The following is a 20,316-nucleotide window of genomic DNA, read 5'->3' as shown; positions in this document are numbered from 1 at the left end:
AGAAGAATGTGTTCAAAGAAGTGAAGTCACAAGTGGATCCAACAGTATTGAATATATAGCCTACTGCTGGAATCGAAAAGTAAAAATATAGCACTGTAGCCTAAACATACCATGCATATAAAAAACAGTATAAATATACTTTATATTTAGTAGTCCCCGGTAGCCATGTTTATAATGTATTAGTGCAGATAAAGGTGCAAGCAGCTGGTATGTGAAACAATCATGAGTTGAGAAGGCTGAAGGCCTGATTTGTTATTGTGTTTTTTATCCTGACCCTGAGACTGTTATACAGTAGCTTGTTGTGTAGAGTGCAGCTCTTGTCCCGGCCTGCAGGGGAGGGTCGTCAGGGTCGTCCATTAAAGGTTTCTCCTTCAGCTCCTCCTTCCTTCCTCACCTCGGTCACGCTGTCATTAAGCGACCCGGCTCCCGAGCCTTGACGGAAAAGCCTTGCAAAATGAAGATCTGGGCGTCAGAGCACATTTTCAAGTGAGTAGTTTTGTGTCTGTAGTTGTGTATTATAATCATGTGTCTGTTTAGCAACTGGTTTCCTCTTTTATGATAACATTTTGTGTGGCTTCACCGGGCAGCTGCTAGCCTCTTAGCTGCTAAGGTTGTACATAAGTTAGGTAACTTAAACTCCAAATACCTGCCGTGAAATACCTAACTGTTTGTCGTTTTTTATTAATAAATGTAACCTTCACTCGCCATTTTGTTTCACATTTCCTCAACACATATCTCGGTGGTGTGTGTGCACTAGAGGTAAACCGCTTTAGCAGAGTTAACTAGTTTAGCTTTTGCTGTTAGCCATGAAGGTAACGCTGACTATCAGATGCTGTAACGGTAGTTGTTTAGCCGTGTGCGTCATAATAAATGTTATTAAAATGTTTCAGGCTCAAGTTACTTTGATGGTGAAATAATTCGTGTGGTTTTCTTGAGTTTCGTATTTATCACAAGGAAGTTATCTGCCGCTGAGTATGATATTATGTACCGCTGTCATACAGTTACATAACGGGATAGGCTGTTGTCGACTAGTCAGCCTGCGGTGAAAATACAACATAGTCTATTGTTTATATTCCTGCTCTTCAGACAGATGGCGTTCAGTGTGTAACAATAGTCGAAACGCTTCTGTCCATTACCAGAAGTTTCCAGCGAAATCCATGTTGATGAATAAGATTATGCTGTGCGTTCCTCCCCCTGTCTGCTCAGTCTTTGGTTATTCCTCCATTTTGATTGTGATGTTCACTCTTTGTAAATACATCTCTGCAGTTGTTCATGTTGTTACTGCTTTTTGTACGTATATTTACTAAGTCTTATTCAGGATTATTTTACCGTGGGTTTGCATAAGGCTGAACAAATGGGAGCAGCTTTGCTTTAAAGGTCCCCTATTATACTGTTTTTCATCAATATATTATAGATCTCGCATAAATACAAAACATGTCTCTGAAGTGTTTGGCTTGAAATACCAAACAGATCATGCATTGTAGCATCCCATAATCCCCTCTGTTTCAGCTCTGTTTCAAAAGTGCTGATTCTCTGTCTGTTACTTTAGATGAAAATAAGGAGCCACTCCCCACGCCCCTCTGAGAGATATTTGGTTAAAAAGAACACAAAGTTGCTCTAGGAGGAGATTCAGGTGATAATGTCTGGGGGGGGGGGGGGGTTACCTTGGTTGGTTATTGGCTAGTCGCTAGTGGTAACACAAGCCAAAAAAATCATACGAGTTATGACATCATAAAGTGGCCAAAATCTGATCAGCTCATTTTCAGACAGGTTTTTATATAAATGGATCAGGACAAAAAGAGAGAGAATCTTTTTTCCTGAAACCTTCAGAATCTCTTTACACAGAGGGGACACATGTTTATGTATAAATGACATGAACAAGTGGATTTTGCATGATAGGTCCCCTTTAAGCTTAGACGATCTTCAAAGTTATTTTTTTTGCCCATCATACTAAGTGGTGAAAATGGGCTGAATGACATCATCAATAAATCTGATTTCCAACATGTTGTCGCATACAGTAGCTTTGCAGTTTGTGGTATTGGTAAGTCCATATGTCACCAAATGTATTACAATGCAAGTATTCCCTAGGGACTTTCTGTTTCTAAATGTAATCTTGATTTGAACAGCCACCCATGGGAGACGGTGACCAAGGCGGCGATGCAGAAGTATCCCAACCCCATGAACCCCGGTGTGTTCGGTGTAGATGTCCTGGACAGAAGTGTGGACACAGAGGGACGGTTGCACAGCCACCGACTGCTCAGCACAGAGTGGGGCCTCCCCAGCATGGCCAAGACTGTAAGTTAGATCATGAGAGCACTAGAGCTGCAGTGAAGCTTTATTTTTGATTGATAACATACTTTTTTTTATTACAGTGTTTATATTTGTGACATCCTCAATTTTCCGCATTATGTAAATCCTCTGCCCAGATTTCATTGCTCGAGCTGTCCCCCTCAAGCAATATTTAAAATGCCCACGAAGAGGAAATACATTCATTGTTGAGGAAATAGTTTCCTAAGCCCATAACTTTGACCCAGTTTATCACTTTCTACTCCCCTCGCTGAGCACAGGCCTGCGACCTTGGGAAGCTGCACTCTCTCTCTCTGAGAGTAGTTTTTTCTCCTTATTCCTGCCGGTTGGGGTCAGCTGATAGAGGTGTTATAGTGATTTGTTTGTTATGTCTTGTCATGCAGAATGTAGATTATTCTCAGAGCTAGCTAAATAGATGGGACTAGTGGAGAGAGCTTCAGAATTCCTTAGGCGGGAGCTGTGTCACTTTGTGTCTACAGCAAATTTCTTTGTCAATTCTCTGTCCATAACTTCAAATACATCTTCAGTGTTTGCCATCAAGTTCCAGAGGCCTGTACTACGAAGCCGGTTCAACATAACCTGGATATGTTTGAGTTAGCCGGTTGACCTAATCCAAAACATACGCGCTCTCGCTAAGCGGTCCTACGACGCTGGTTATCAAGTGGATCGCTCAAGCCAGCCGTGTCCTATCTAGTTAGGTGCGCGTTCACATGAAAGGGGTGGTATTTGGAGCATTCGACCAATCTCAAACATGGACAAGCGTACTGACAGCGCAGCGTCATACTTCCTGAATGAAAAGTGAACTTTAATATTAGTCAAATATGAAGAAGTTAAACTTTAAACATCCATGACTTAAACACTTTATCCAGGATAAAAGCCACATAGTTGCACCTGCAAGGTGAATACAGCTGGTAAAAGAAAAAGCGTTTGAATGCGTACATTAACAGGTTTATGAAATCACTGCCCCGTCCAAGACACGAGTGGATCTGACTTTAATTACATTTGACTCGAGTGTTTCGTCAACTTAATGTGTTGCTTAAAATAATTCTTCTGCATACAGTATGTGACACTGTAAGTGTTGCACGGCCAGATACGGCTCAAGAAGCTGACTCGGATAAGGAAATATTATATGATACATTATGATGTGATGTGATATGAATGATAATGGGACACATCGACGTCTGCACTCACAGTGCCGCGGACTGTACTTAATGTTACTCTGATCTGGTTACTTATGTTGTGGCAGATATTTAAGTAAGCTTTCTTAACGCTAATGTTATAATACTCTGAAGATGGGAGGGGATATTCTATTAATTTTCACGTTCACACAGTCAGTTGATTTTTGCCGGCCGTCTTTCCTGCAACGGCAGTTTTTCTGTATTTCCTCTATCCTGTAATATGACTTGATCGCTTTAAACTCCGCACACGGAGCTCTGATTGGTCAGCAGGCGGTGCTTTCACTGAGTTGATCTCTTAGCCTGCAACCTAACCTGCTCCGGAGCAGGTTAGCCGCTCAGCATAAGTTACCATGGAGATCTAGCCCGCTAAAAAGAGAACCAGCGTCGTAGGACCGGAAACCCCGAGGTTTCCCTGAAGTTAGCCCGCTAAGCGGAAATCCTGCTTCGTAGTACAGGCCTCTGCTCTCCCGTGTCTAATTGTGTTTTGACTCCTTGCTCCAGAAGTTTCCATTTTATTCATGATTATTATTGATCTGAGATATTCAGACTGTTGGACACATTTAATTTGAATTATCCTCGCATTCCTGGTGTTAGCAGAAATTGGTGCCTGACTCATCTCGAACAATATAATGTCAGGATTTGAACTAATCCTGAGCTGTGTCCTTTTCCTGCAGATGTTCGGGTTAACAAGGTCATGCACTTATGTTGAGGAACATTCTGTGGTGGACCCCAAAGAAAAGAGCTTTGAGTTGAAATCTACAAATGTAAGTAGATCTCACATGGATCATTGTTATTACTTTATACATAACACTTGTGGCATTTAGTAGGAGAGAAAACGAATACATTGACTTTTCTGTGCAATTGATAACACCAAGTTATACGTGGACTTCAAGTGTTGTTTCTCGTGTTACTTTTTATATCTGGAAAGACAACATTTCTTTGTTTTTGTAAAACCTTTCACTGATTAAACTCTTAAGGCAAGGCAAGGCAAGGCTTAAGCCTTTGCGCCTGATTATCATTAAGCATGTATTAACATACCATCCACAGTTCGTAAGACTTATTACTTCCCATTTGTTGAAGATCGTTTAAGGTCATGTTAGGAGGGACCTTTTAGACATTTGTATATTTAGATATCCATTACTTACAATGATGTTTGGCATACGGTTGACATGTTATGGGTTTCTTACACCTAGACATGATATGCTCTTTTTTTGCAACCTCACCACAAATCCAACATGGTGTTAAATAAAGCTGTGTGATTGTCTTTGTAAAGGTCTAACAGTGGAAACATTACATGTCAAACACAGGTGTAAATACATTACATGTATAATTGCTCCAAACCAGCTATCGTTAGTGTTATCAGTTACACCTGTGTCCTTACCGTGGTCACTGTGAGCGGTCTCTTTACAGCTAGCAGATCAGTGTGCAGGGCTTTATGAAAAATTATGAATATAGTTGTAGATATTTTTTGAGTGCAGGAGACAAAGACTAATGCTTGCTTTATTTTGTCCATTCAGATCTCCTTCACTAACCTTGTATCTGTGGATGAGAAGTTGACATACAAGCCGCATCCAGAGGACCCCGAAAAGTAAGTGACTTTTTAATAGATTATTATTATTATTATTATTATTATTGGTAATGAATAAATGGTTTTGGCCTACGGTCTGAATATTTTTATAAGATGAATTACTAAGAATGATGAATGGCTTTTGTTGTCAAAAATGTCATGTATTTTTTTAAATAATATTAAAAAGGCTTCTTCTGAAAATACAACAGCTTTAACATTGTGTTGACTGTTGTGTTCAGGACCGTGCTGACACAGGAGGCTTTAATCAGTGTGAAAGGTGTCAGTCTGAGCAGCTACCTCGAGGGTCTCATGGCCAAGACCATCTCTGTCAACGCCGGCAAGGTGAAGCCAACTACTTAAATCTCCTTATCATTATATATATTGTCAGAACAAATTGCCTTCCTGCCACTACACATTATGTTTCTAACTCTGTGTGTCTGTCTCAGGGTCGGGAAGCCATGGAGTGGGTCATCATGCGATTAAACACAGAAATCGAGGAGTTGGCGGCGACTGCTCGTGGTTCTATACGTGCTCCAATGGCAGCTGCTGTCACAGACAAATGATCGCGGCCCCCGCAGCTTTCCCCCCCCGCCATCATGAACCGGTGGACCTCTCGGACAGTTACTCTCTCCTAACCTGCCAACACAGCCTGATAACCACAGCCTCACCCATTGGCCCTACGTGTGTATGTGTGTGCTTGAGTGTGTGTGTGTGTGTGTGTGCGGTCTTCCCTCCTCAGCAGTCTGCGTTGGCGAGTTAGATACTCGCTGCTTTGGGCAATGATGAGGAGAGTTGAGTTGATGACAGTTAAAAAAAGAAACAGGGTTGAGTTGGACTGCACTTGAAGCTCATAGGAATTATTCTTGTAATGTTAAAGCTCTTTAAAAATCACACTGTGCCTCCATGTCATCTCATAAATTTCTCTTCTGTCTTCTTCCCCTTCTTCTTCTCTCTCTCTCTCTCTCTCTCTTTTTATTGTTTCCTTATCCTTGCTAGCAGGTTGAGTACTTGTAACCGCTGACATGAAGTCATTTTTCTAGCTCTTCTGGATGGCTTAGCTTGCTTTCTACAGCAGAACAGACCAAAATATCTCGGTAACAAGAAGCCACCAAAGTAAAACAGTCTAACAACAAAGTTAAAAGTAACACAGGTACTGCTTTCTTGTCTTGTGACGTCAAAACTCCAGGCTTTTATTCCCACTGGCCTGAGTCTGGGTTTCTTTGCCCCATCTGGACGTTGTCAAAGATGTATTTGAGTCGATGCAGCTCAGAGGAAGCAGAGCTGTTGTCTGACAGCCAGATCTGCATTTAGGTTACGTGCCCAGTTTATGGGTGTACTTGCATGGTGCTGTATTATATAGGTTTATTTGTCAAACTGTCAAAGCAGTTTAAAGGAAATGAGTCTTCATTTCGATGCAGATCTGTTGGAGCTGTCAGCATGGTGGACTGGTCCTCAGATGTTCTGGTCTTGTTCTTGCTAAAGGTCTCTACATTTCTTAAAGTCTCTTCTGCCTTTGTTAGTATTTTCTCTTACATTGATGATGTGCTGTATAGTTGTGTGTTAGAGTAAACATATTTGAGTACTTGAATGTCTAACTTATTTTCAGCATGTGTACTTAAATACACTTAAGAAGCGGCAAGTACTGAGCTGTAAAAAAATCGAGTGTATGGGCGCTTATCAAAATGACCGCAATGTTTTTAATGTTTATCGAACGGTTACGTTCAGGATCACTGAGTGTGCCAACATAATATGTGCAGATTCCAATTACTCTACCCATTTAATACCCCAATTCACTTTAACTGTGAACAAACCCACTCTGTATGCTGCGTCCATTCATTTCATACCATCTATAGATACTGTTATTTATAGTATTTGTATTAGTGAACATTGACAAAGGCTGTTGACTTGATTTTAAAAGCTTGTCATATTTGTATGCACTTCCCCTCTTTACCCCATAGCAGACTCTCAGGTGCTACAGAGTTCAGTTTCCCTGCTTCCTCTAAGGACCACACTGAGATGAAGGCGCCATAATAACTTTGTAACTCTTTGTGCGTTCTTGCCTTTTCTCCTCTAGACATTTTAACAAGGACGGTTCTACAAAAGCTAAAATGACAACAAAAGTTATGTTATTATGTCTGTTGATGGCGCTCTACATCAAAAGGTCAGTCGAAGTCCCGCTCTCAGTTACTTCATTAAATCTCCTTTTATCCACAGTAGGTCAGTGTCTTTGTCATGCCTGCTTCTGTTTCAGCTGAGCTTCTTTTGAAAAGCTTTTTCATCACTAACTCCTGTTGAATCAGCCAGTCCTCCAGTGTCATTACTGAAGTGTGATTTGTGAACAGTGGCTGTACATAGGCTTTTATTTATATTTTGGTGGTGTTACATTCCAAGAATGTGAACATGTAACAGAATCTAAAGAAATGTTTCAAAATAAAGAGATGTCATTGTTTCATGAATTTGGTGGTGATGTTTTTTTTTACCCTGAACCCTTGAGGTGTATCGCCCCCTAAAAAAATGCTTTTACCATCTAACTTCACCTGTCCAGTTCTTGCATTAGGTTCAGTTGGTCACATCAGTCTGTTGCCTCGTATCTCGTTGTAGTGTAGTGTCTCGTCTCAGTGTTTTTTTACTTCAATTAAAAATATGCACCACTAAATTGGTTTAGAGATGCAGATACATTGAGAAATTATTTCTTAGTGATCATCAATTTCATTAAAGTTAGTGTCTTTAAATTAGGTCCCCATGCAGGACAACGGTCTGGTGAATCCATCATCCTGCACATTTCTACGGATTTGTGAATATATCGTTTTTACGTTTTAAATGTAGTCTCCTCTGGTACCAGCACTTTCTACGAATGTTTAAGCCTTGAGTCAACACATGATAATGGTTATAATGACAGATCCAATGATCATGTATTTGATGCAACAGTGACATAGAAACAAACTTAGAAAAAATGATTTTATTCTCACCACATCTTTTTTTTGTATATATGAAACAGAATGCACTTAACAAAATATAAAATGCTAAAACATACATAAAAGATGAGGTTTCAGGCTGAAGCATTTATAGAAATCAACTGCAGGCTAAATCATTGTTGATATGTTATGACGGTTGTAAATACAATGCATACATTTGTAGGCATGCTGTGTATCAGGACGGCATTACCTTTTAAACGCAGGTGCTTTATGACGTTAAATATGAACACAAATCCATTTTGTTTACAGGTGCAAAGAATGTGTGCTGAGATGAAGAGCGTCCATGTTTGATGAGGTAAACAGACAGTTTGATGTCAGTTGAAGCTGTCTGTAAACACCTCAGCGTCTGAACACATGGCTATAAATCCCTGTGAGAAATAAAGACAATGGTCAGCCCAACAACTATTTCTGCCCCTAATTCAAAATGTCTTCTCAAAGCCAAACATTAACTTCTACAACAGTGATCCTTTACTAACACTGACCTCTTCCACCGCCAGAACTGTGTTGACCAGCTGAGCGTTCCTCATTCTGGGTAAAACAACGCCTTTGCCCAGTTCCACTGAAACAGATAAGTACATGTAGAAACAAAGACAACGTAGCCACACTTGAATACATTATGTTCAGTATGTTGGATCAATACAGTATGGAATGTGCTTTTTCTCAACTGTAGGACTAAATGCATTGCTTCCGTTGATGTTAAAGATGCAGCACTATTCACGTTTAAATTAATTATAAATATGTAGTCAAAAGCAACTTTATTGTCAATCTTCTGTTTGTATGAAACAGAAAGAGAGATTGAAATGCTGTTTCTCACAATCCAGAGGGATACAATTAAAAATAAATATTATACATACACCTGTACACCCACCTATATATATATATATATATATATATATATATATATATATACATACACACATTCATAATAAAACATATACACATGCACACATAGACATAGGTAAAAGGCACAACATTCAATACAAAATAACAAAGCTTTTATGCTTATTTCCCCAGATAAACTTCACAAAAAGTGAAGAAATAAAAAGGCTTTCACTGCCAAGTTTAAATGTTGTTGAGCAAAGCAAACTTTAAAAGATTACCGTTCAGTTTTGCGAGGCCAGCCATCACTCCCATTTTCACTAAGCTTTCCAATGTATCTGTCTGCAGAGAGAACATGTGATCTGTTACTGTCTGGGTTTAATTCTCCTCAGTGCACACGTAAGTTTGCCTCTAACGTATTATGTGATGTAGTTATGTACCTCAAAGTGTCCCACTTCACTGCCCGCCAGCGTCAGTGTTAAACTGTTTGAAAGAAAGACACAACATGACTTTGCTTTAGTTAACTGCAGGCTGAGGCGTGTGTTTTACGACATGGTGATGCTCACTTCTGCAGTGCCATGGAGCCCTTCAGTCTTCCAGCAGCGACCCACACTTTACCGTCAAATTTTAAGTCCTGAAAGAAAAGGTGCCAGCTGTCAAAACAACCAATATTTGTTTTATTACGATCAATCCGTCTGTTCTTTTCCTTGTTAATCAATTATGACAAAAATCTTGGAACTGCAGATATAATAAATTATCAAAATGGTTCTCCATTTTTGTTCTGTCTTAACTTTTTAATGTATCCACAGTGGGTTAAACGATTCCACATTTCACATTAAAAAGTGACCCTTTGTCCAAGCACCTGCATGTATTTGTTTGCTCAAATCAAGTTATTATTAGATATATAACAATTTTTCTACAAAATATTTCTTATGTGCTTGCAAAATGTTTGTTTGTGGCGTGAATGTAGGCTACTCATCATATCCTTCATACTGAGAGCAGAAGTACTCACAACATTGAGTTTGAACAGAGGGATCTTGGTGGCATTGGGCTCGATGGCAGAAGCCTTCACTATGCCCGCAAGGTTGAGTTTCACAACACCAGGCTGGAAGGAAAACATCGGCACCTCACTGGCATAAACCTGCAGATTCATCAGAAGACCAGGAAACATCTTAGGAAGCTGCAGAGAGAGAGAGAGAGGGAGAGAGGGAGATAATAGAGTACATCTACTAATCAGAATCAGTTTTCTTTACAGACAACTTACAGCGGACCTCTTCTCTGCCGATGGTGTGCATGCGTGTGTGTGCCTGTGTGTGTGTCTCCACTGCTTAAGGTAAGGATCGTTTTCAACCTCTTTGTATGAATATTGAATATGATACTGTAACCTGGGTAACTCCAGTTTTAAGTGAGTAGACGTAGAGCTAATAATAATATATTCTTACATATTCTTAAGAAAATACATAATGTAAGATGTCAACTAAGGATACTCAATAATTCGTCAGTTATATATTTTATTTATTTGTTCTTGTTTGAAATCATGACAGTGAGTGACTGGTCCATGCAATCACTTTCTTCCTAAAAAAAGATTCATGAGGTAAGATGTCAACTAAAGCAACTTCATTATTTGTTATTGTTTGCCTTATTTATAAAAACATAATGACATGATATATTGATTGTTGAAGGTTGTTGTTAAATCCGTCCAATCATTTATCATGAATATGATATACAGTATGATCAAATAACCAATGAGAATTTGCATGATGGTGTTTTCCAGACTTTTAGTGTATCTTTCAATATACATCTTACTAGTAACTTTAAAATACATGTTTTGTACTTAATTAAAAGTCCTCTGTATCAAATATTAGGAAAGCCATGATTATTCTAAGAAACTGCAGTCAAGAGTGGTTTTAAGAAAGAGCTTTAAGGTTCTACATTTCAGACGTAAAACTGCTTTTTGAATATATAAATGTTCTTTTAACAGAGTTGTTCACATACTAAGAGTCACTCAATTTAATGTCACCATGTAAATATAATGCACTGCACAAGCCTTTCAAATATAAATGAATACAACTTCAGATACAATGTGCCTTGTATTTGTTATTTTACTTATTTACTACTTTGAAACCAGATTATTTTGAAGATGGAACTAAGTGTTCAAGCTGTGGTTTCACTAAACGACTAAAGGATTGTTATTCCTTCAATAATAATGATTGAACCACAATGACATCATCATGCAGTCCTGCTCATGGACCGCATTAATAAAACTCTTGAGTGTTCTTTTAACGCTGATTCAGTTACACTTACCTGAGGAACGTAAGGCCCCATTGAGCTGGTGTTGAGGCGTACATGGATGTAAGGAGGTATCTGAGATGATGAAACAACATTTGTTAACAGTCATGTTTTATGTCAAAAATTGGTATATAATGCTTCTTACATTTGAGGTGCACTTACCATGCTGTCAGTAATGAGAAACTGAAGCCGTTTCCCAGAGTAGAGTGCGTATGAGGCGGAGTTCATGGTGAATTCAGACAGGCCCATCGACAGCATGTAGTCGGGCTGCTCAGGCACAGTGAAATTCTGGGCCTCAAAGGGAGGCCATTCATGAGTTTTCATATCGTAGAACTCTCCCTTTAAATAGAACGTTGGAAAAATGACCGATTACGGCTACTGTTTACCATTTTGTTATTTATATTCATACTTTTTGGCACCCAATATAAATGATGTGTTGCTTACCTTAAGACCCAGAATCATACTTGATGCAGTAATGACGGGTACGCCAGTCAGAGGGATGTAGAGTACTAAGTCTTCATCCACTTGAATGGACAAGTCTAATGAGAGTAGAAATCATTTGTTACTGAATAATCTCAATATACATTTAAATTCCTGACTCTTATTTGACAATTGCTTTAAAATAAAGGTCTTATTTGCACTAAGCACCTAGTATCAATCTGTAACAAAAAAAGAGTACATCTATATATTGGGGCAGAGTTTTTAAAAGTCTGAGGCAGCCCCCCCAGGGTTTCAAACTGATTTAAGGATTACATTAAATCATTTCACATATAATTATCCAAATGTATGGTTTGGTTAAAGAGTACGTTCAGATAAATAAAGTAGTTCTCAACTAACACAATACACAATCATTGTACCTTTTCCAGAGCAGAAAGAAATATAAAATATATGTTTTATATTTTTGGTGTTGATCCCAGAGGAAATATTAAAAAACTATTAAAACCTGTTTATTATGAGATAGCCGGCTGTAATACCTTCCATGGCCTGCAGGTGGTACTCCAAGCTCACAATGGATTCCTCCACATCAGGGCAGATCTATAAAGGGAAAAAACAAGGCCAATGTCCTGCCATGCTCACCACCAACATCTTTACAGTGAGAATGATCTGATGACGAAACAGCATTGACAAATCCACCACTGTTCAATGTGATAAAGAAAAACTCTTACTTTGCTCCTTATTTCACCCCTCATCCGCCCCTTGAAATGCTCCACAAAAGGCTGGAAGATCCAACTATTGACAAAAGGAAATGCAGAACTTACATCTCCACATCATGTATCTCCCTTTCCTCTCTCTCTACCTCTGTTCTACTGTACCTCGCTCCACCTTCAAATTGAATGTCCAGCTCTCCAACCTGAGCATCACAGCTGACGCTGGTGACGGACAGATGCCCGTCAGGATCTTTCCCCAGCCCCACCACCGAGGTCACATCCAAACCAAAGATAGCCATGTTGAAGGATCCTCTGTCATGGCTTAAAACACACAATAAAAAAAAAAAAGTAAGTTCAAGTTGGTGTTAGTGAGAATTATTTCCCCCAAAGTCACAGAAACCATTTGACACGTGTGTGAATATGTATTGTCTATACACATAACATCAGCAGACTGACCTCAGTGACTTGTCAATATTCTAACGTATTATACATGTATTGATTGCAAATCTAATCTAATTAAGAAATTTAAAAATGTGTTTCTCGCCTGGCCATGTGGATTACATTTTGTTGTTATCAATTTAACCACAAGCGACTAAATAGTAAATATGGAGTTAGGAAATAGTATGAAGTCAGATTAAAATGCCAATTTAAGAATGGGCTCAGCTCTGCAGTCCTTAGACCTTGGTCACTATCTAAAACAATGATATGTGCTTTGATTAAACTGCACTTTAAAAAAGGCCTTATAATATCCCCAGTAGGCTGTTACTTACAGTAATCATTCAACTCTGTGGATGACATTACAGTATGAACTCACAGGGCCATCTTGGTACTGTGTTAAGGAACAGGAAGTCACAGAACTTACTGGATTTATTTATTTTTTTGGTTGGGTGAATGGGCACAACAAACTTGTGTGCCAATTTTAAGAATCAACACTGCTATCATTAGCCTAACTGGTCCAACTGGTCTTGAATCAAGATAGTACTGGATTTAACATAACATATTATTCTGTGATTTAAAGGCTGACATAAGTATCAGTTCCTTTTTGAAAGTAATGACGATGTAGCATAAGTGAACACGTGATTTCTTATCTTAAAATGACCATAGCTCCGCGGTGAGACATTGACATGGTGCCTTTCAGGAGACACTTCCTTTTCTAATTGACCCCAGATAAACGGAACAGACAAAGGGAATTTTTCATCTTAATCTCACTTCCTCATTTAGCCTTCATGTAAATGTATTTTGTGAAGAGAAGTGTTTTATTTATATAATTAAATTGTTATCTTTGTTTGTCATCACTTTTCTGTAGTTGTAAAGAGGATGATCAGATTATATCAGGTTTCTGAGCAGCTGCCAAACATCACTAGTGTTGGAAAGCAACTAAATACATTTGATAAAGTACTGTAATTAAGTAACATTTTACGTATTTCCATTTCAATCTACCTTAAACTTCTACTCCACCACATATTTGAGGAAAATATACTTTCTACTTCAACATGTTTCAACATGGATTAAGGTGTGGCAGTGTTAAAAGTCATTTAAAAGAGCTTCAACTTTACCAGCTGCAATATTAAAGTGCATTATTCTGAAATGGAACATTTTGCATAATGAGTATACTTTTAATTTGGGTATTTTAGATTAGATATACTTTGCTAATACTTTTGTACACTTTAACTTAAGATTTTGAATGCAGGACTTTAACGTTCTGCAGTGTAGTATTGATATTTGTACTCAATTGAAAGATCCAGGCACTTCTTCCAGTATACTGGCAACAGAAACTCACATTAGACCAAAGTGTGTCATCCAGCCGCCAGTCAGTGCCACACTGAGGCCTGAGATGGATGTGGTGAATCCTGTGTTGTCCGGATTGAACTCAACAATCGGCTCTGGAAAGTCACACTTTGTTATGGTGATGCTGTGTTGCACATGGGGAGGGGAGAGACAGGACACAGGTCTTAGGGGTGTAAAGATGTCAAATAAAATGTATCAAGTATGTAGAGGTCTTCAGGAGTGTAATCATACCCTGTTAGAATGTAGTGTATGCCAAAGACTTCACCACTGAAGTCAGGGACAGTGTTATGCTCCAGCTTCTCCTGAACCCATCCTGCACCTATATGCTTTCCTGGGACAAACAGCACATTTGTACAGTTTTAAAAACTGTGAATGAAACATTTCTCCTTACGATTTAATTGGGTTCTTTATAAAAAGAGAGTCAAAGCAATCTAACGCCCCATGAAGCTGTTATTTTAGGTTTAAATAAACTGAACATCTGAGTGAATGGCACCTCATTTTGCCTTACCGTACTGAAGTCCTTTGCTAGTCAGGATGACTTGTATGGCAGGGTTTTCACCACAGGTAAAAGAAATGAGCATCAGCACCACAATCACTGCTGGAAGCATCTTCCTGGGTCCACTGAGCTGCAAGCAATGTACCAAATACAACTTGTGAGTATGAATGTAATCACAAAACTCCTCACAGTCAAATAACTATACTGAGACTTTTACATGTTACTGTGCAATGTGAATAAAGTCAAACTAGTATCCTCAGTAAAGCTGTTAAAGTTATATTTTGTAGCATACCTGAATTACTGCAGAATGATTAACCGAGTTGAAAGGCGTCTTCACTGCTTCTCTGCGTTGATTCAACTACTGCAGCTTTCTGTTTCAGGAGAAGTGAAACTTACTGCACTCGTGTAGACTCTGGCAAACTGCTGCATTGTTTGTGTGCATGTGGGTGTGTCTCTGTCTGAAGAAAAGGAAACTATTTTTGAATCTGCTCTGAGTGTGTAAAAGCATATTGTATTCTCAACATCATTCAGCTTTTATGTTGAAAAAAGAAGATTATTATAACCATTTTCTTAATAGCAGATTGATGTAAATGTATTTTTGTGATCAGAAACAGGGTATTTGAGTATTCTTAAAATAAAGTACCGTCATGGTGGACTGTCATGAAAAAGGAAGTGAAAATGATCTTCTCTATGCTGACTTTACATCTTGAATTCACATCTGACTTCAATATGTCCAATGATATATCAACAGATATCAATTGTAAATATGTTGATGTCTGTATGTTCTGTAATCCCTGGTGTGCTGTTTTGCTAGGTGTATATCTGTTGTTTACCAGCTGTGGAAACACATATCCCCCTGGGACAATGAATACAAACCTAAAGAGAGCAGTGCCAGGTTTTCATGCAGTGTGCTATGTGAAGGGTTCATGTGCAAAGGTAATATCTGTTTTTTATTTATTTTAATTTTGTGCATTAAAGGGAATGTCAATCAGACTAGTGTTACTAGTTTTTTGTTATTTAAGAAAAATAATATGTGTATTAAGTTTAATTATTTGACTAGCTTTTAATAGTTTAGTTTTTTTTAAATAAACGACTAACATGATGTTTTGGAGGTATGCTAACATTGAGAAACTGTCTAATTGGGCAAATGTAGCTGCATGCTAAGGAAGAGAACATAACAATTAAAATAAAAAGGCTCCTCGGCCATCCCTGGCCACATTTCAAGGAAACATTAGAATCACCAGCCATAAAATATTTGATTTATTTATCTCTTAATTCAACAAATACTCTTTGTCTCACACACCATGATTAGTTCCATTAAATCACATTTAACAAGTTCAATAGGAAGAGAATATTATCAGACATTTTTTTTTCATATAACACAATTAGGACCCACTTTGCACCAGCTTGCACTTTGAAATCACTTCATCCAGAATGACACTTGAAACACCAAGAAAACAAACAAGCCAACGAAGACTACTATAGGCAAAAGATGGAAAATAAAACACAAAAACGAACTGAAATAAATAAATTATGTTTAAACAACTACACATACGGTTTTCATTGTTTATTATTATTATTATCCACCCAGCACCTGATTGGTGCCTTGTTGTCATATTTTCTCTGAAGTGGGATTAATGAAATATCAAGCAGCTCATAAACCAATAACATATTCACTCCATTGTTTTCACTTATTTCATTCCCCAGATATAAACACGTACACACTCACAGTAAGACCCATGGCGGATATTTTCACTGGACCTTTGACAACTTTGCATGAAGACTGATACCTGGACATGTTAATCCCCGCGTATTCGCCACCCCCCCACCCCCTCCCCCTTTTTCATGCGGAGCTTGTGATCCTCTGTCCAGTGAATACAACATGTTTTCTGGAATGAGTAGACTACTTTACACTATGATGGTAGAGTTCATTATTGCACATTTTCACGAAGGCAAAATAAAAAGATGTACATTTCACACAAATAATCCTTCTCACGAGCTTCTTTGTCAAGTGGCTAACGTGATGTTGTAATAAGGTCTGCGTCATGACAACCTGCCGGAGTGCGGCATTTCAAGACATCACCATTGATTAAAGGTCATCTCTGAAGCTCTCAGTCGTGGAGATCGTACGTGTACGCCTCTATGAGCCCTTCAACCGAGTGAATGAAGCCAGATATGGCGCATATGCCCCCAATAACAAAAATGGCAACGTCGAAGAAGACGTGGTGCCACAGGAGCTTCCTCCACTGGAGCTTCAGGTGGAAGAGGCTTGGCAGGAGGAAGCACAGGCCAGCCCCGGTGAGGCTCCCAGTTAAACCCATAAGGAGGGCAAAATGGGGGACAAAGACGGCCATAAGCAGGGTGAAGACCACCAGGCCAATTCGCAGGCCCAGACCCCAGGATTTCAACTGCCCAGTAGGGCCGTAGCAGTCAGGGAACATGGCTCTCCCGCCATCCTGAAAAAAGGATTTCTCCAGGACCTCCACTGCAGCAAAGAAGGGCAGCGGGTAGGACAACAGCGCCTTGGACACGAGGAAGAGGTTCACCACAGCCCGGATGGTGGAAGGCAGGTTATCTGTGATGACCTCTTTGGTGGCGTCTGCCCAAGTCAAGTACGCCACCAGGGCGAAGAGGCCCTTCAGGACGCAGGCGGAGATGTGAGTCCAGTCCATCATGCAGTGGAACTCGCTGGGTTTCGACATGTTTCCCTCCAGGGAGGGGAGGAAGATCTGGGAGGTGTAGCTGAACACGATGATGCCGATGGAGATGGGGAACTTCTTAACGTCGATGTAAAACTTGACCTTATCCCAGGCCCAGTCGCGTGCCCTGGAGAGGCAGTAGGCGATCACGAGGACGTTAATGACGAAGTGCGCGAGAGTGCAGAGCAAGCTGAACTTGGACACGGCCTTCAGGTTCTTCAGGAACGCGCACGGCAGGAGCGCGACCGTGGCCACCACGGACCAGGCTTTCTGGGAGACGGGGAACCCCGGGAAGCTGTTGACCATCAGGTTTCCGCTGACCACCACGTACAGGATGCACGTCATGACCAGCTCGATGATCTGAGCCACGTTCACGACGTGCCCGCCCAGCGCGGGGAAGCGGGGCGCGCAGCAGGCATTGGCGATGTCAACGTAGGAGTCCCTCACGCGCACTTGCCTTCCGTCCTCGTCCTCCTCATACAGACACGCGATTAGGATTTTCCCGGTGTAGCAGCACACCACAGCGGCGAAGATAATGAGGAAGAGACCGAGGTAGCCACCGTGGAGGATGGCGTACGGAAGGCCGAGGACGAACATGCCCTGCGGACAGAGAGGCGCAGTTAATGGACGAGGCCCGCATCACAGTGACAGGCCGAGCACCCGGCATGCAAGGGCTCAAACAGCTCACCTCTTACATAATAACAGTAACAAAAAAGGATATATATTTTTTACAATGCATCGCAGAAAAGTCTTATTTATATTCATTTTCCATGTTTTCCTCGCAAAATAAATTTTACCACAAGCCATGCCCTTGAAAATCGGCCCTTTCGTTTGAGCAGGCTGTGCTGGATCGAATTAACACAATTAAAAAGACAATGTAAAAACGAAATTTTAAATGAAATTGATTACATTTTCAATTTGATGGAGATGCTGATAAGCACGTGCAGGGCCATTCAGCCTCGGGACTATCAAAGGCAGCAGGCCCGGCCTGCAGCCCCACTGATAAAAAGATTTGAATAAATAAATCCTAACACCCATTGGATGCAACGAATCCACTCTCAAACCATGAAATAAACGTTGAATTGAAGCCTGCATTAAATCATGATAAAATTTAAAATGTTTAAAGACATTTAAAGCTCAGCATATTTGTTAGAACATATTGCTTTATTCTTATCTTGGATAATGTGAAATCATGCGCATCCCACTCTAAATAAAATCTGGAATTCTAGAAATAAATCTTACAAAATGAAAATCTTCAAGGTGACTTTTGGTCCTGCTGCAGGCCTCAGCCATGCACCAGACGGGGTCTCAGCATGCAGACATGCAGGATGAGAGCAGTTTACCTGGATGGCGTTGGTGACGTTCCAGCCTGCTTCCCACGTCGTGATCTTTGGCTTCTCCTCGTCCAGAGAGGCTCCTGTCTTCAGGCCTGGCGCGTGGCCGGTGCCGTCTCTCTGGTAGTGGCTGTCTCCATCCAGCTCCCCCTCGCCCTCCACCTGTCCCCCCTCATCTTCTCCCTGGAGGACATCCATTTGCATCCCTTGCCTGTAGTCATAATCCAAGTCGTCGCACTCGGCGAACCCCACACCCTCCTCGTCAGTGGCGGCCTGGAAGCCCAGCCGGGCGAACACCCCGCTGACCTTGGCCTGGGATTTGTTGGACACCGTGTGGGCCGCATTGGTCAGCTTGTTGGAGAGCTTGTGTCGTATTAGGTGAGCCATCGTTACCCCAATAAATTACGTTCTTCAAGTGAAAATGATACTACCGAGTAAAGAGCAGAGAGGCAGATGCATGCAGGGTGATTTTTCTCTTGTTTGAGCTGCTACAGTAAAGTCATGCCTGTTGCCTCTTCGATGTCGTCGCAAAGTAAGCTTACCCTCCGTTTCATCCAAACCGTTAACAATCCTCAGCCGCTTTCCTTCGCTTGCTCATCCATAGTACTCCCTCAAATAATGCTCCTTGGTATCTGCATCAACGAAGAAACGCCCCAAAAAAGAGACAGGAGGGAAATTGGTCCTAATTTGTCTTAAAAAATATATATAAGTTAGCACTTTTTTTCAGTTGGGCGTCCTGTGGAGCATGAGCGCTGGAATCTCTGACTGCATCACCGAAAAGAGAGGAGCGTGCACGTGTCCGCATAGAGTGGCAGAGAAACAGCCCGCGCACAACAGAACTGTCACGAGAGAGAAAGAGGGAGAGGGAGAGAGAGAGAGAGAGAGAGGGAGAAAGAGAGGGAGAAAGAGAGGGAGAAAGAGAGAGACTTTAATTCACCAGTAGAGTAATCACGACTCGCGAGGATAACCCGGGCATTTAAAGACATTATTACAGAATCGCTCGTGACATTTTCCATGAATGAAGAAATCAAACATTTCACCTGATTTCATGTCAACAGGTCAAAATGCGATGCTTTCAACCCAAATAGTCATGCTCAATAACTCTCTAACAAAACACCCTGCATTCACATTTATTGAATTAAAACATAGTCTTCATTTGTTTACATTCTTACAGAGCTACAGTCGTATTTTCAAAATGTTCGATGTGTTCAATGCAGCAAATAAAACGCCGTCTATATAAATTCGCCTTATAGACTCTTTTTTTCGTTAGACAAAATGTTGACTGTTCCGTCTGACCTGCTCAAATGTATTTTAACATGTGAAATAAATCTTACAATGTGAACTGAAGCAGGCGAACTGCAACATATGCGTCACACAGAGCCCAGTCATAGCATACACGGTGCATGGGTATTTTCTGTAATGTTAAGACAAAAGGCCTTACATTTCAAGAGTAGATTAATATTTTTAAGAAATTATGAAATTACGTTCTTAAATTTGATGGAATAGACAGAAAATATTTCAATGCATATTCCAATATTTTAATTGGATGTGTTCTTATAAACAGACCGGGGGGGGGGGGGGGATGCATGTATTGGCATACAAAATGGGCCCTATCTTAAAAGTAAAACATTTAAATGATTGCCAAAATGATTTTCCGATCTGCTTGTTTATATTTTTGACAAATGCATACGTGTACAGATTTTTAAGTTTCCAGCT

General features: G+C 40.2%; 3 protein-coding genes across 3 annotated transcripts; 1 reads left to right on the top strand and 2 right to left on the bottom strand.

Annotated features, from left to right (window-relative positions):
• The first annotated feature begins 271 nt into the window (after positions 1–271).
• On the top strand, positions 272–7,508 carry LOC117494111 (PRELI domain containing protein 3B-like). The gene is made up of 6 exons (XM_034144807.1): positions 272–486; positions 2,127–2,295; positions 4,160–4,249; positions 5,003–5,073; positions 5,292–5,394; positions 5,499–7,508. Exons 1-6 carry the CDS (start codon positions 455–457, stop codon positions 5,613–5,615), a joined length of 582 nt encoding a protein of 193 aa, XP_034000698.1. The 5' UTR covers positions 272–454; the 3' UTR covers positions 5,616–7,508.
• Positions 7,509–7,996: 488 nt separating this feature from the next.
• On the bottom strand, positions 7,997–14,970 carry bpifcl (BPI fold containing family C, like). Its single transcript, XM_034144806.1, has 16 exons — positions 14,860–14,970; positions 14,580–14,697; positions 14,303–14,402; positions 14,064–14,195; positions 12,449–12,604; positions 12,302–12,365; positions 12,110–12,170; positions 11,580–11,674; positions 11,298–11,474; positions 11,151–11,210; positions 9,859–10,026; positions 9,413–9,480; positions 9,287–9,329; positions 9,128–9,188; positions 8,510–8,586; positions 7,997–8,395 (listed from the first exon to the last, which is right to left on the bottom strand). The coding sequence occupies exons 2-16, from the start codon at positions 14,677–14,679 to the stop codon at positions 8,342–8,344; spliced, it is 1,416 nt and encodes a 471-aa protein (XP_034000697.1). The 5' UTR covers positions 14,680–14,697; positions 14,860–14,970; the 3' UTR covers positions 7,997–8,341.
• Positions 14,971–15,813: 843 nt separating this feature from the next.
• On the bottom strand, positions 15,814–18,987 carry LOC117494109 (vesicular inhibitory amino acid transporter-like). The gene is made up of 2 exons (XM_034144805.1): positions 18,610–18,987; positions 15,814–17,866 (listed from the first exon to the last, which is right to left on the bottom strand). Exons 1-2 carry the CDS (start codon positions 18,985–18,987, stop codon positions 16,679–16,681), a joined length of 1,566 nt encoding a protein of 521 aa, XP_034000696.1. The 3' UTR covers positions 15,814–16,678.
• Between the last annotated feature and the right edge of the window lie 1,329 nt (positions 18,988–20,316).

Source organism: Trematomus bernacchii, unplaced genomic scaffold (genome assembly GCF_902827165.1).
Source record: "Trematomus bernacchii unplaced genomic scaffold, fTreBer1.1, whole genome shotgun sequence".
NCBI classification, from domain to species: Eukaryota; Metazoa; Chordata; class Actinopteri; order Perciformes; family Nototheniidae; genus Trematomus; species Trematomus bernacchii.
This window is presented reverse-complemented; position numbering and strand designations above follow the sequence as displayed.